At 44.0% G+C, this 16237-nt stretch overlaps 1 protein-coding gene across 3 annotated transcripts in view; it reads right to left on the reverse strand.

Moving 5' to 3' along the window:
* The window catches only part of SPDYC (speedy/RINGO cell cycle regulator family member C), a 122004-nt gene that overhangs the window by 77974 nt on the left and 27793 nt on the right, over positions 1-16237 (reverse strand). For all 3 annotated transcript variants that reach the window (XM_069208075.1, XM_069208077.1, XM_069208076.1), the window contains exons 2-3: positions 9618-9871; positions 8918-8976 (exon numbers count right to left, since the gene is read on the reverse strand). In XM_069208075.1, the coding sequence (XP_069064176.1) occupies positions 8918-8976; positions 9618-9834 (276 nt within the window). In that variant the 5' untranslated portion in view covers positions 9835-9871. The remainder of the gene's footprint in view (positions 1-8917; positions 8977-9617; positions 9872-16237) is intronic.

The raw sequence follows: 16237 nt of genomic DNA on the forward strand, positions 1-16237 counted from the left end.
AATTAGCAAACAGTTGTGAAGTTCTCTGTAGGTGATTGGTCTTATCTAGATACATTTTCACCCCCCTCTTAACATCTAGAGAATGGGGAGCTCTCTCTGCTGGGGTAGAAGGGTTTGGAAAGAAAGTAGGTAAGGAAATCGACTGGTTGATGTGAAAGTCGGATATAACCTTGGGTAGAAATTTAGGATGTGTTCATAGGACTACTTTAGAGGAGTGAAATACTGTGTAAGGCCCGTGCAGAGGGCCTGGATTTCGCAAACCCTTCGTGTTGAAGTGATTGCCACTAGAAAGGCCGTCTTCCAAGTGAGGTGTTGGAGAGATGCCTGGTGTATGGGTTTGAATGGATGTTGCATTAGACGTGAAAGGACCACATTAAGTTCCCATGGTGGAGAAGGGCGCCTAACTGGCGGAAAGACCTTCTTTAACCCCTCTAGGAAATCTTTGATAACTGGAATTCTGAAGAAAGGAGGTTTGCGAAGGAGTTTTCCTATAAGCAGTCAAAGCTCCCAAATGATCTTTTATTGAAGAAAGTTGCAGGCCAGATTGTGCCAATTGTAACAAGTAAGGGAGAATGACATCTTCCTTGCAAGATGTAGGGTCTATCCCCTTAGAGGAACGCCAGATGCAGAATCTTTTCCACTTGGAGTAGGCTGAACGAGTAGATGGCCACTTCGCCTCCTTTAGGATTTCCATACAATCCTGTGGAAGGTTTAGATGACCATACTGGACTAACTCAGGAGCCATGCTGCCAAATTCAAGGAGGAGATTGAGAGGTCTCATTTGTCCTCCTAACTTCGTCCGAAGGTCCGGTCTGCCGGGTAGCTTGAGGTGTGGCCGGAGTGATCGGTGAAGGAGATCCAGGAACCACCACTGTCTCGGCCACTCTGGTGCAATGAGGATCATCGTGGCTGACATCAAGAGTGTGAGGACGACTGCTGGGATCAGCGGAATTGGTGGAAAGGCATACAGAAATTTATTGGACCAGTCTATCCACAGAGCATTCCCCAGCGATTCTGGGTGGTAAAACCTGGTGGCTAAGTCACGGCATTTCCTGTTTTCTTCTGTGGCGAAGAGGTTGATAGAAGGTGTGCCCCACAAACGGAAAGTCTCGAGTGACATCTTCATGGAGTACCCACTCATGGTTCTCTTCTAGAACTCTGCTGAGGGAATCTGCTTGCATAATCTGAACCCCTGGAAGGTGGGTTGCCATTATGCTCAATTTCCTGGCTAGGAGCCAGGGCCATATTGACAGGGACTCGAGACAAGACTCTGGATCTGGTGCCCTCTTGCCTGTTCAGATAGTACATAGTAGTGGTATTGTCTGTCTGTGTACCACCAAGTTGTCGATGGTGATTGAGGGGAGAATTACCTGGAGAGATAGGTGTACCGCCCGTAGCTCTAGGAGATTGATGTGGTACAATGAGTCCTTGTGAGACCATCGACATTGTATTTGCAGGTGATCCATATGAGCTCCCCATCTGAGGAGAGAGGGATCTGTCACAATAGTCTGCGTTGGAGGCTGTGCACGGAATGGCAACCCCTTTAGGAAATTGGCTGGCGAGCACCACCAAGTTAGAGATCTGATTGCATTGGTGGACAGACTAAGTTGGTCTTCCCAGTTCCGACAGTTGATTCCATTGGTCCTCCAGGCATTCCTGAAGCGGTCGCATGTGGAGGTGAGCGTTGGGTGTCAAAGACGCAGGATGCCATGGAGCTGAGAAGTGAGGAGACTGTTCGCACTGTTGGATGACGCATTGAATGGAGAGCCAGACACTTCTGGAGAATGGATAAGCGTTGTTCCTCCGAAGGACACACTTTTGCTTGCAGTGTGTCTATGGTAGCTCCTAGGTAGTGTAACGTCTGGACAGGAACTGTCGACTTGTGAAAGTTGACATGAAGGCCTATCCGATACAGGAGCTCGCAGGTTATCTGGAAATGCAGTTAGGCTTCTGCATAAGTGGATGCTTTGATTAACCAGTCGTCCCGATTCGGGTATATGAAAATTCGATTTTTCCTGAGATGAGCTGCCACCACCTCCATGTACTTGGAAAAGGTTCTGGGTTCAGACCTGAGACTGAATGGTAGGACATTGTATTGGAAGGGATCTTGACCCACCACAAACCTCAGGAATTTCCGATGCTTCTTCATAATGGGGATGTGGAAATATGCATTGTGTAGATCCACTGAGCAAAGCCAGTCCCCTTGCTGAATCGGAAGATATATCTGGTGTAAGGATAGCATCCTGAACGTTTTCTTTCGGACCCATTTGTTGGCAATTTTGAGGTCTAGAATGGGTCTGAATTCCCTCTTGTCCTTCTTTGGGATGAGAAAGTATGTGGAGTAAATACCCTACCCTCTGTTGGTTGAGGGGAACAGATTCCACTGCTCTTTGAGGAGGATGGAAACTTCCGCCTTTAAGAGGTCGAGGTGCGCAGTTGAGGGTTTTGGCGGAATGGCCGAGGCGGTGTGGAAAACCTGAGACAATATCCATTCTGTAGAATGGTTAAGACCCAAGCATCTGTTGTAATTCTTTGCCACTCTACCAAGCAATTGGTGCGCTTCTCCACCCCCCCCCACCCGGAGTGGTTAACGAAGTTGGGGGGAGGAAATTCAGGGTTTTGAGGTCGTAGGTTGTCAGGTACTCTAAGTGGACTGATGGGTCGATCGTCCTCTCTGTGCTTTATGCTGAGGCTGATAGGCTCGTTGGTACTGCTGGTGAGATCTTGTAGGGGCCCATTGAGGGGTTTGAACCCTCTGCATGGTGTAGCGGCGTTGGAAAGGTCGGAAGGACCGACATTGCGCCTTAGGTTTGTCCAGACCCACTTCTTTTAATGTGTCCACCTCAGCCTTCATCCTTGCCATTTCATCATCTGCATGGGATCCAAATAAGGTGGAGCCTGAAAATGGCAGATTTATAATTCGTTGCTGAGCATCCGGCTTCAATGACTTAAGCCGCAGCCATAAATGTCTTCTGTGTGTCACACCATGACAATAAGAATGCGCTGAGTGTAAAGACGCGTCCGCCATCGCACTGATGATCTGATTGGATACCATAGCACCCTCCTTGGCTATTTCCAAGAAATCCTCTCCGATCTCTCAGGAGATGCTCTGCGAACTGTAATATGGATCTATCGTACCTGCCCAAAAGGGCTGTGGCGCTTGCATTCTTCGTAGATGATGCAGCCGAACTGCAGACTTTACGGCCTGTTGAATCCAGCCTTTTACTCTTTATCCAGAGGAGAGGTGGATGACGGAGAGGTAGCGTGAGCTTTGCGAGACACCAATATAACCACTGAGTCTGGTGGAGGGTCGGAACGCAAAAAGACAGGATCTTGCTCAGGAGGACAATACTTTTTCTGCAGTTTAGATGGTGCAGGTCTTGTCGTAGCTGGCGTGAGGAAAACTTCCATAGCAGGCTCTAAGAGGCCAGGTATTAGGGGTAGTAAAGATCTGGCGGCTGTACGCTGTTGAGTTTCAAAGATGACCGACAAAGATGGTGTAGGGGCAACCATCGGAATGTTTCGTTTTGACGCACCTCAGACCTGCACTTCATGGAAGTTATTAATATCAACCGGTGAGGACCGAGGTGGGGGTGAGTCCGATAAGGTAGGGGAGTAATCTCTGGTAGTAGACCACGACTCTCATGACCCCTTGAACTTGATCTATGTCTAGATCTGCTGTGAGATCTTGAGCGGGATGAATCATGGCCATGACGTGAACGGTGGCATGATGTAGAGCGCGGTCTTGTTGGGACACTAATCGGTACTTGAGGCACTGGAAGCGGTGCCGGTTGTGGTAACTCCTGACCCATAGGCCGCGGTGTCTGTGCCTGAGGTGAAGTTGGCATCAGATCTGGTGGAGGAGAGGCATGAGGAGATGCACGAGTAGAAGGCGATGAGGGAAGCAGCACTACCGAAGTAGATCGCTCTGAGGAAGAGTAAATTCTTCTTCGCTTGTGTCTCCGACGTCGATGGGCTCCTCGACATCGACACTATGCGGGACCTCGACCCATGACGTCGACGTTTACCTCTGCTCCTCGAAGTCGTGGGGTCTTCGACGTCGTGCGGTGCCTGGACGTCTAACGGCGACTCCTATACGACGTCAAGCCGGACTTCGACAGCGAGCATGTCGGCACCGTACCTCCTCGACGTCGATCTTCGATGTCTACCGGACCAATAGCGTTTTCGCCCTGAGGAACGCCTCTCAGACCTTCCACGACCACTGGAGGCCGAGGTATGAGCCCTGGTGGAAGACTGACCTTCCCCTCGCTCAGAAGTCCCACTGGTTCCTTGGCGTCTTCTCTCTGCTCTCCCTTGAAGGCGAATCTTCTCTGTCACACAATGTGTGCCTGGAGAATGTCTTCCAGATGTTACAGGAGGCAGGTGTGTGACGACGGTAGACAAATGATGCGGACCTCATGAGGGCCTGTTTTGGCCTTTTTTCTGCCACATTTTGGGCATTTGTCGAACAAGGAAGGTTTTTTTGTGTAAAAAAGCCTTAAATCTTGTCAGAAAACTTCAAGATCCAAGAGAATGTCAAAAGACGTCGAATGAAGCATTTTCTCTCAAAGTTTTTCTATATTTTTGAAGGAAAAAAAACCTAAAGAGGTCGAGCTCAATACTCCAGGGTCCTGTCAGCAGGTGCCAGAAAAAAGAACTGACGTAACTGCCTCTCTCTAGGCATGATGGGATACTGGAGGACTGGCTGTTCTTAAAATGCACAGTCTCCTTTTTCTTCATTACTAGTGGCAGCCTATGGGCTACACTGCTCTGCACTCCTTCATAGGGGTTTTCGGATATAAAAAAAGTTTGTGAAGGAATTTTTCTGAAAAATTATATTAATTTGTTCAGGCATTTTAATGCATTTACTTCAAGGACAAACTGAATGAAGTTTGAACACTGTAGCCCTTCCTATAGGCTGCATAGGAACATTCTTAAGTGACTTGGCAGGCCTTTCTGAAGTAAGGCGAACATGGACACTTAAGTTATATTGGAAAAAGTGCTCCAGGGTCCCCGCAGGCGGGCGGGGAATATTCAACACTTATGACTATACATGGAAATCCCCTACGCGAGAACCAATTGTTTTATATAACTACTTAATACTTTCTATTGGTGGGGGCCCAAACCATCCTCACTCTGAATAACTGGCCAGGAGAACGTGCTGAGCAAGACATTTCTCAGAATCAAGTTTTCCCCTAAATACTTGATAGTTTGTCAGTCTTCCATAAACAAAACCTATCCCTCTCACTAAAGGCTTGGCCTAAATCTGTATTCCTCTGTCTTTTGTTAGGGTTTTACATGGGTTTAAGGGAGTTCCACACACTCGGTACCAAGGAATGCTTCTTAACTGAGAGATTTTTTGCTGTGAGTTATTTGAGCCAAGGGTCATCCAGTACACAGTGGAACCTACCATATCCAAACATTTCTGGCAACTAGAGACAAAGGCAGATTCATGCTCATTTGGCTTGCAGAATTTTCAATACATTACCAAAATCACCTGCAAATGTCAAAAGATGGGTTAAAAACCCACAACTTCTTGTGACTGAAAAGTCAAAGCAAATGGTTAAACATATCTGTTCCCTGCAGATCAGATAAAAAAAAACTGCACCTCACATGTGATTGTAGCCGATTTGTCCCATGCAGTAGGCCAAACAAGACCATGTGAAGACCATACTGGTCTCATACATTGATATTTGGCCATTTTCTGTCATTTATGAAAAGGTCCACCAATGAGTAAGGTAGTGTTTTACTAGTTAGAAATGTGGGAATAGGAGGTTTTGTTGTACCTCCACACATTTCAGAACTGTCACTGGAATGAAGGAAGTTGTTTTAAACTGATTTGACCCATGCAGAGAATTCTGATTACAAACAACATCGTAAGTCCCACCACCCAGGACTCATGACTAGCATTCAGAAATGTTTGAGGGTGGTAAATTTTCCCTAATAGACAGCTAAACCCCCCCTTGCCTAGTTGTGAGTATGTGCCCATGTGGTTTTAATTTTACTTGGACTACTCTGATCCCTTGATTGTCCATGGAAGGGCTAGGAAATCTATCTCCGGCCCAACCTATGTCGGACATCAAACATCAATGAGATAGACTGAAAACACTGGGCTGCTTCATTAGGATGTTTGCAGTACCCAGAAAGGAACAAGCAGATCCAACCATTCCTTTCCCCCTACACTCAAGGTTATTTCCTATCAGGTGACAAAAGTAAAAGGTTACTGGGCATTGTCAATTTCCATATTGCTGTATATACATAAGCTAGTCCAGTGGACAACCTTTCATTATGTGCATATACACTTAAATAGGGCAGAAGACATGTTAATAAAAATACCAGCTCACTGCAAAACTACAAGTTTCTTTGCTTTCTGCTTGGATTACTATAGAGGCAGAAGCCAATGATTACTGGCCAACGAGGCCACATCTTGCGAGTTTTCATGATAGATTGGAGGGAAGTGAAGATTGCATTCAAGAAGCAGACGATTGCAGACCTCTTATTACAAAGTGGCTAACCCTTCTGTGAGGGCAGTTATTCTGCAGAGGTTCTATCATGGCTCTTGCAGAGGTGTGAGTATTACATTGCCTAGCCTTTTCCTAACATCTTGGGCGCATCTCATGTAATGCACTACTGCCTCACATCTTACGGTTCCTTAGAACTTAATGGACTTCTTTATTAATATAATTCCCTTTGATCATACCAGGATCAAATAACCCACGTTTTGAAAAACCACTCCAACCTGCTGCATCCCATCATACTGCTTTCTGGTTCTTTTGCTGTACCATGCCTTGTGCTGTTCCTGCAAACAGGCATCCTGGACTCAGTAGAATTCACAACACTGCATACCTAAGACCAATTACAGGCAAAGTTCCTTTTCCACATTTTTCCTCAAGTCAGGCATTCCTCTCCATCACCATGGCTTCTCAAAAATTAAGCAGAGGGTTGAGGGAATATTAGGCAACGTCTAAAAAATATAGGCCAAGTGCCAGAGTGAAGCACTACAGAGCAGGTGATTGACAGCCATCCACATAAGGCGGTGAGAAGCTAGTGTTTGGGCTCGAGGTGACTAGACAGCTAGTGCTGGAATTGGCATAGCAACAGCCCAGGGTTTGTACCTCAGGGTAACTTGGTTAGCTAACCTTCAACGCACAAATGTTTAGCTCTAGAAGAAACAATGTTTCTGGACAATCTCTTGTTTAAAAGTAATACTTACTGAATATTCACAATTTTTTATGAACACTGTAGTGTTGCCTGCTTGGTGAATGCTTTTTGGGTGCTGACAATATAATAAGTGAAAGAAAGCAATGATTCTAGACTTTCTTGCAAGTGAGTGTCACAACGTCAAGGGCAGAAAACATACAGGGCTGAACTCTGGACCATTACTGCATGCAGATCGCTACTAACCCATGTCAGATAAGGACTGACCAAGGCACATGGCGAGTAAAAGACAACTAAGGAACAGAATGGTCTTTAGAGTCGATAGGACACCAGTTCCTAAAATGCCCTCAGCTACCAAGGTCAAGCAGACTCTAAACGAGCTGCTTAGCTTAAAGTGATCAGGTAATTGGACAGTCATGGGAGTTACTATCATTCTGTAGCACCAGTTCGTTATTATTAGCAACTAAACACCACTTGGAACAATGCCTGAAGAGGGTGTGTTTTGCAGCAGTAAACCAAGGGTAGCTTGGCCAAATCTCAATGCTGCAAAACATCTCCTATGGGATAATGGTCAGCTTTGTTCTCCAATCACACCAGATGGTTTGAGGGACTTTGCGCATTTAAGGCATACATGGTGTAGACATGTACCAGAGGCTTATTATACAAACACTAGCAAAAGGTATGCTGGTAAGCTGCTGTAAATAACAAACAAGGTAAATACTGAAACTTACATGTGCCCACAGCACATGCTGCAGGCATATTCACAGCTAGTTAGGCTCTTAAAAAGCAGAGGTAAAATACGTTCAATACCAATATAATCGATTCTAATCGAGAAGAGTAACCCCTAAATTACAAAACCTTGTCTAGAGCCCTAATAGGTAGACTCTGCTCTACCCTTTTACTGTTGAATTGGGGGGAGGGGAGGCAACGAGCAGGGTAACGATGAGAAATTGCTCAGCACAAGCAGCAGGTTACAGTTGGCCCGAACTAGCCACAACGATTGTGAAAAAAATGACAAGGTGTGGAAAGTAGTCAGGTAGGACAGTTGAGGTTTGATTCAATAAAACACCTTTTACTACTGCAGGATTGTTGGTGACTAGATGCACAGAGAGAACCCATTAGTCTGCATAAAAAGCTCCAGCACTCAACAGAATTACTAAACAGACCACTGCTGTAATAAGCCATCGCATGTGTGACTTCTAGCTTACCTTAGGATCATCTTCGAGAATCAGTGCCTATATTTGCAACTAGTTAAGCTCTTAACCCTCTGGGTGCCCTGGATGAGTTGGTCTTGCCCGCTGCCATGGTCGCGGTGTGAGACACCAGCTCGTCTGGCCCATGTTCCCACCAGGAGTCCAAATAGCCAACAAAAGACCTGGCAGCGAAGGGGTTAAACGGCAGAGGTAAAATATGTTCCAATACCAAAATACTCAATTCTAAGCAAGAAGAGTAACCCCTAAATTACAAAACCTCGCCTAGTGCCCTACCCAATCGCTACACTCTGCTCTACACTTATCGGTGAATGGGGGAGATGCATCGAGCAGGGTAAAGATGAACTGTGCCATGAAAGGCAGGTGACCAATTATATCACTTGGCAGATCTTTATCTTGAAGGACAATCAAAACGTGCAGTGTTGTACCTCGAGGTCCCCACTATCAAACAACGCGACCTGGTCTTTGGAAGCAGGGTTTATAGGTAACAAACCCTTCAAAGCAAAGAGTTTTAGAATAAACATCACATTGCATGTAAAAAGTAGTACCTTATCAGAAATCTTGTGGCAAGCATCCATAGACAGGAACTCCTGTATCAAGTCATTTTCTGCAATGAAAAAAAAAGTTAGCCAAAACAGAACACTACTTGAAGCAACGTTGGTTTGTCATATGGGCACTCACTATATTGTCACCATTCACCAACAAGCCAGCAACACTTCCAGACACTAACATGCAATGGATTTAAATGCAGACAAGTGTTCACTGAAACTTAAATCCACAGTATCCCAATATTATGGAATTGGAAATCCTGCCTCACATGTGAAGTCACTGATGGGACCATAGTTAAACCCAAGCTACAAGAGGTTAGTTTGCAAATTACCATCAGTGGTGTGCTCAGTCTTGAGCTCAACCAGTTTTACCCGCCCACACCCTTAAACATGGACTTGGCTGCCAGGAACGTTCAGGGGCTAGGAGGGGGAGGGGACACACACACACACACACACACACACACACCACACCTCCCCCCCCCCCCCCCCTTCAACCACTCACTATACCAAGAACACATAATAGTGTTAGGTAGTCATGTTATGCTCCACCAGCACTTCCAAGGCACATCTGTCAATAGGTTAATCCCAACTATATGACACCAACTGAACCCTTCACCCCCCCCCCCCCCCCCCAATCCCACCCCAAATTAATGCAGGGGGGCAAGGAAGAAGCCACTGGATTCCAACTCAAAGGACTCACCCAAGAGCATGAAGAAGGCCTGGCGCTCCTCTGGCTGCAAGTTCAAGTGGGTGTGGCGCACACTCTTGTGCTTGGTAGCTGGGGCATCCCCTCTCTCAGGGATTCGCGAGATCCGCGCTCCAACAACCCGCGCATGCTGTTGCTGCCGTACAATTCCAGGCTTTACCCCACTAGGGACCGCAGACTGGGCCCGCAAGCTGTTTTGGGTATGCCTCATGGTCAGAACTGTGTGCAGCAGAGCCTTTGGGGATGATCTAAAGATTTAAAGGGATGAAAGAATGTTTTTCAACAGGACTTGTACAGGAGATGACAGAACATTATTTGTTCACTCACTGAGATGCAAATTAACACCCAAGTCCCTCCCCAAACACTAATCCACAATTCTACAACACAAAAGATGGACCAATGCCAATCACTACTCCACCAGCCCCTCACCACATGTAATAAAAAAATAAATCCTATAAACATTTTACAGATGCGCCCATACTACTGAACCATAAAATAACTAAATGAGGGGATTCATAGTACAATTCAAAGTAAAAGTAGATAATTAAGCTACTTCTACCATAAAAATGTGCTTAAGCCAATTAAAATATATACTCCAACACCACCAACTGAACACTCTGCAAACAGATAATTATGTTCCAATAGGAAAAGTGATACTGCCCTCTTAATTCCAGAATCTGTACCCATCCCATCATTTACAGCTGAATATGGCAAGAATCCCAAGGCCAAAGAGGCCTCTAGGAGCTCAAGTTTTCAAACTTCTTTGAATGGGAAGTCCATAAAAGGACATCATGGAATGGACATCAACTGACTGATAAACAAAAGTGGAATGTACAGTACCAAAGCTCTACTAGGATCGGTGAAGGGCTCACACTCAAGCCAAAGTGCGTACTCCAATCAAACCAAGGAGTCTGTAGGGCGGTTCTGCCAGAATCGGTGTTGCTTCCTGAGCCTTATGCAGCTCCCTGGAACTCCAATTACACAAAGCTCTGAAGAGAGACCAGGTTCCAATCTGACTTTGCTAATACCAGCATGAGTTACTTGGTCTTCCGTGAGTGAGTTCAACCAAACCTCCAAGTGGTAGTATCACTTGCAAAGAGTGAGACTTAAGGTTGTTATCTTCTCAGATGACTGAACTGACTGAAAACAGGGTTTCTCCTCACTACAATCTAGGGGAATGCTCTTGGTGAAGTTATGCTGCCAATACCTAAATATGCGGCTATGACCTTATGCAGTGTTCTAGGCATGCTATGCCTTTACGTCTTACCCTTGCTAGAAGTTGAACCCACTCTTATACCTATACCAACTGGTTCTGCCTGGCCTGGAATGTTGGAGGACTTGCAAACCCCAGGAAATCGCATCAGGTGCTCCCCTTCTTGGAGAACTACAAAGTCAGCATCAGACTATTACAAGAGACGAATTTTGACATCCCTCATTCTGCAATCGACTTTGCTAATAGATGGGACTCACTTTGCGCAGTGTCTTTCTCCACATATGCTCACAGGGTTGCCATTATATTCAATAAAGGTGTCACTTTACTGTTGGTTCATGCACTGCCAAATGGGGCAGATGTTATACTTTGAGGTTTATTTTTGAGAGCAGATTACAATAGTTAACTGGTATGGCCTAAAGACTGACAACCATGGTTTTGATTCTCAGCGGGGTATGGTTCTTTATACAAATGGAGGTGTGCAAATGAAATCTCTCCACAACAGTGCACCTACAAGACTACATGACACATCCAGGATTGCATCAAACGTGCTTTTTTGGGCTTAAGGCACCTATGTGAAACAAAAACGTCAGATGTTGAGACATCAACAAATGCTGCTAAAAAAGGGTACTTTTATCCTGCAGTCCAGAATACATGACACAGGCTTGATTACTGAATGGCCATCCAGGACATGAGATTATGGGTGACCGGCATGCAAACCTTTGCACACTTTCAGACTACTCCCCAGTAAGTGCCAAAAGTTGATGACACTGGGGTTTGTTTTTATACTCAGACTGGAGACAAGCCAGAGGTACTCCGAGTTTTGTTTTTTTTCCCCAGACATTCAAAAGCATTTTGTTGGGTATCTCAAGTTTATCCTCGAGTATGTAAATAATATGGGGGGGGTGTGGGAGGCTTTTGGTAGTTATGTCCGGGCAGGTGGAGGGCCTGGGATCTGGTTGTACTATAGACTACGTGACCAGGGGGATGCTTGATTGATGTTTTACCGTCGATATTCAACATCTGCTGAAATATGTCTGAGGAATAGATAAATGAGTGGGTCTTTTATTGTCGTCTAGACAAGATGTGATAGTTAATGGCTCAGTCTCGATTAACCAACATGTATCTGCCCTCACGAAGAGCCTATACAGGTCAGGGGCATTCTTCCGGGACGATGCTCCCTATCTGAAACAGCATAGTAATGCTGTAAAGTATTTAATCAACTCTGCCACTGAATAATAATGCCAACCTGGTAATACTAGTACAATAACCTGTTTAAAAATACAAAAATATATTAACCAATTTTACTTCCCTCCAAGGTCCTATGTCACAAAGTGTCATGAACATGGAAGTGAGTCCCTGCAAACCAATGCGTGTTTAGGTGAACTGTGCACATTTAGCCCTGCATTACTATCAACAGCAATTTCCTATTCATAGGAGTGCAAAATCTTTGACATGGGAGTAGGTAACGTACGTATCAATTGAACGTCATAAAAGTCAATAAATTAGCAAATACGCCTATCTTGCCTTAGATTATAGTGGATACCAGCTCCTCTTCTGGGAAAGGGACAGTGTCCTTTCTAGTCACACACTGGTAGCACAAAATTACCTGCCATCAGACCAGTCTTCGTTCAGGGCAATTACTAAACTAAGTGGTGCTATTACTAAACAAAACATATGTCAGTTTGTTATTAATGGGTTAATCACGCAAGGCTCAAAAATATAGGAGAATGTTGAAGTCGGGTAATCATGTACCTACGCCACCAAAAGGAAGTGAGCCACTACCTGAATCATGGTCCATTCAATGGCTAAGAAAATACTTCATAATACGCATATTTTTAGTCATACTAGGAGCTCCTTCATATGAGAATTTTTCACTTTAATTGTATATGAAGGTGGACACAACATACATAAACATATGTGCTACACACATACTTGTGTGGGTGGCATAAGATACAGGAGTACGCCCCAGAATCACAGATCTCACTGTTTCGCCTATTTTTAATGATGCTGCCATATACGAGGTCAGTGCTCGTTCAGGAGCAGCCATCAGAGCCACGGCTCAGAGCACCCACATTAACACAACCATACAAGCTTTCTCCCATCATCGAACTCCTGTCAAGTAATTTTGAAAATGTGGCCAATTCACACCTCAATGGAAAGATACTCACGTCGTCAAAAGACGAATGGTATATGTGCAACTAGAAGAGACCACTCCCAGCCGCTGGTGCGGGCCAGTGGCATTTAAAGTCCCTGCAGAGAATAATTAGGTATTCCACATAACTGAAGCCTTCCCACCCCACCCCCCCAATCAGGTTTGTGCAGTCTGTTAGACTGACATGGGCAGCTAAACAGCCCAGGGTTAAGTATTGCCATTCCAATTGGGGGAAAATTGAAGTGCCAGAGCTACACCTATACTATCTGTGTGTGCAAATGTATTTTGAGGAATACTGTATCACCCAAAACCTTATGTACAGTACCTGGATGTCAACCATGCCACACTACAAATATAGACTGGAACCCCAGTCCTGTACTTTCCACCTAGGACTGTACCAGCTGAATGTACTTGCAGGGCCTGGGGTGAGTTAAACAAATGGGCAGAGAGGTTCCCACCTCACCCTCTCTATTTCATAATCCACTACAGCCAGTAACACATGTGCCAAATGTGATTTTACTAATGTCCACCATGAGGATTTAGTACTTAGGGAAGTCTATAAAGATAAGCAGCAGTTTATCTCAAAATGCACTGGGAACCCGACATGCCTTCCCGGGGATTTCCCCTTACACCACAGGATAAAAGGGGCAAGTAATGCCACTGCCACCTTTCCAATAGAACCTGCAACCAAGTCTCAAACTGGAAAAGAACGATTGAAGCAACCAATACAAAGCCCTTTCTCTACCCTGTAATGGGTGGCATTTGAAAATAACTGAGTCCATAGAGGCTGCAAAATATAGAAAGATGCCTATTGCCTCTAACCCAATGTCCACTAATGCCCAATTCTGTCAAAGTGAATGCAGCAGCTATGGATATTACCCAAATAGGTAAAAGCCCTCTAATGCTGGGGACTCCACACTAAAGAAATGTATGACCAAGGCATTGGAATTGGGTATAGATACTTCCTGTGCAACTAACCATCTTCAAGTCCAATTTTTTTTTTGTTTTTTTTTTTTAAACTACAGTTGCTGCCTGGAAATACTATGGAATATCAACAGAAGTTACTTGGGACCTGGAGGCTGAGTTGAGCCAGCATGCACAGAAAAAAAAAAAAACGCTGTTTCAAAACGTGATCACAAGAAAAGAGCTCAACCTTTCATAACAGATAATTATATGAGAGGCTAACAAAAGTGTTAATATTTTGTTCCGACACTCTGCATCATGGAAGCATATTCACAATTACAGGATCTGGATTGTGTTCAATGAGAAACGCAAGATTTATCCAATGGATAATGTTCAGATAAACTAGATTTAGCATGCGAAAGGACTGCTTAAAGTGAGAAAAATACTGTACATAACATCCTACACTGGCCACATTATACCTCCTACTGAAAACCCACAAGGAATTTCCACCCATGGAACATCCTATCTTGCCTTTGATCTCACGCCTTTCTGAATTTGTGGACCATCATCTCCAGCCATATATAAAACTCTTGCAATGTAACATCACAAATAGAACAGTGCTAGATCAGATACTACTATACATGGATTCTTGGTCACAACTAATTTGGGCAGCCAATACAATTTATCAATGGTGAGCAAAATTTACTCCATTATACAGATATATTTTTTCTGGGTGAGGTTGAAAATACTTGCTGTGGGATGAATGATTTGACCATCTTCAGAAATGTGATCTTTTGTGCTACATCTATATTCTCATGATATGGCAGGGACCATGGCCAATAATGGAAAAAAATGATTTTTTACAACAAATATTTTTAAAAACAGTTCAAACTTAGGATGTTGACTGAGCTCAATATATATCGTAAGCTGTAATATACAGACCAGAATGCCCAGGAGAGACGGTGGTAAACTCCATCCTTAGTGCAGACAGTTGCCAAAAAGAGCTGCATTAAAAATATCCCCAAAGGTGAACTGCTAAGAGCACGAATGAATTGTGGTATTAATGAATGCTAAAAACATACCAGGGAAGGGAATGAACAGGGGGGTACACACCCTGAAGTACATAGATAAGACAGATCAGACAAGTTAGCAAAAATCAATTGTACGATTCTACTACAAATCACCAAGGCAAATATGGAGGACTCAATTTGCTTTATAAACATCCATCCCAATATCAGGAATATTCTCAGAAGCCGTTTGCACTGACTAGAAAGCCATTCTGCCCTTAAAGGCATTACCATTTACCCACAAATGGACTTTAGGAGAGCATGCACTCTCAAACCTTATGAGTCTCGTATTTCCATCCAAAACAAATGACCGGACTATAGCCAAGAAATCCTTGCAGGGTTTTTTTCCACATGCAAGGACTGTTCAATTTGTAATTTGGGCACGAATAAAACAAGAGATCGCATAACAATGGTTGAACACTCAAAGCAAAAATGAATTGCAACAGTATCATTTATGCAATCAAATGTCTATTATATATATATATATACATACATATACATATACATATATACATATACATATATACATACACACACTAAAGACCTGCATCCTGGAACACTAAGGAATATCCAGAAGTCTAATGATCATATTTTAAGAGATCATAAACACAACAGCAATTTTCAGCTATTGGGAATTAAGTTTACCCCCACAACCAAGGAATGATAACTGAAGACTAAAGCTGGGACAAATAAAAAGGACCCTGCAAATTGAATTAGTTTAAAACCAGCCTAAACCAGGCATGCAGAAATGCTTTACTGGCTCCTCTCGGGCACATAATATTTCAGCAAACAAACTTTGACTAGACGAATAAAATAACGTAGTGTACATTTTTTTTTTTTTTTTAAGAAAATACAGCAGGCGACGCTCCTCCGCGTTAGCAAAGGAGCCACCTCTGTCCTTCGGTACCCTTGTTCCATACATTGCTCCTTATATGTACAGAAGTATGAATGGAATATGGTTGCCATATGCTTTCTTACCCACTCGCTTACCATAAAAATGTATACTACAATGACATGTAGAATAACATACTTTCAGCACGATAAATTGTCAGTAAAATTTGTTAAGCTGTGTGCTCCCCTGCACACCCAAGCATCCTGTTCACCTGCTTGCTACTAATATGTAATATGGTATAATGGTTACCATAGGTTACCCTACCTCTTTTTTGTCTTGCGTACAATTCAGAAACAAATGAATACAACAAGGATATGCATACTGATGCACGGTCAGCATGCTACAGTATGCAATTCGTGGTAAAGACTATTTGGACAGCATATGCAG

The sequence above is a fragment of the Pleurodeles waltl genome, chromosome 9, assembly GCF_031143425.1.
Source record: "Pleurodeles waltl isolate 20211129_DDA chromosome 9, aPleWal1.hap1.20221129, whole genome shotgun sequence".
Taxonomy (NCBI): domain Eukaryota; kingdom Metazoa; phylum Chordata; class Amphibia; order Caudata; family Salamandridae; genus Pleurodeles; species Pleurodeles waltl.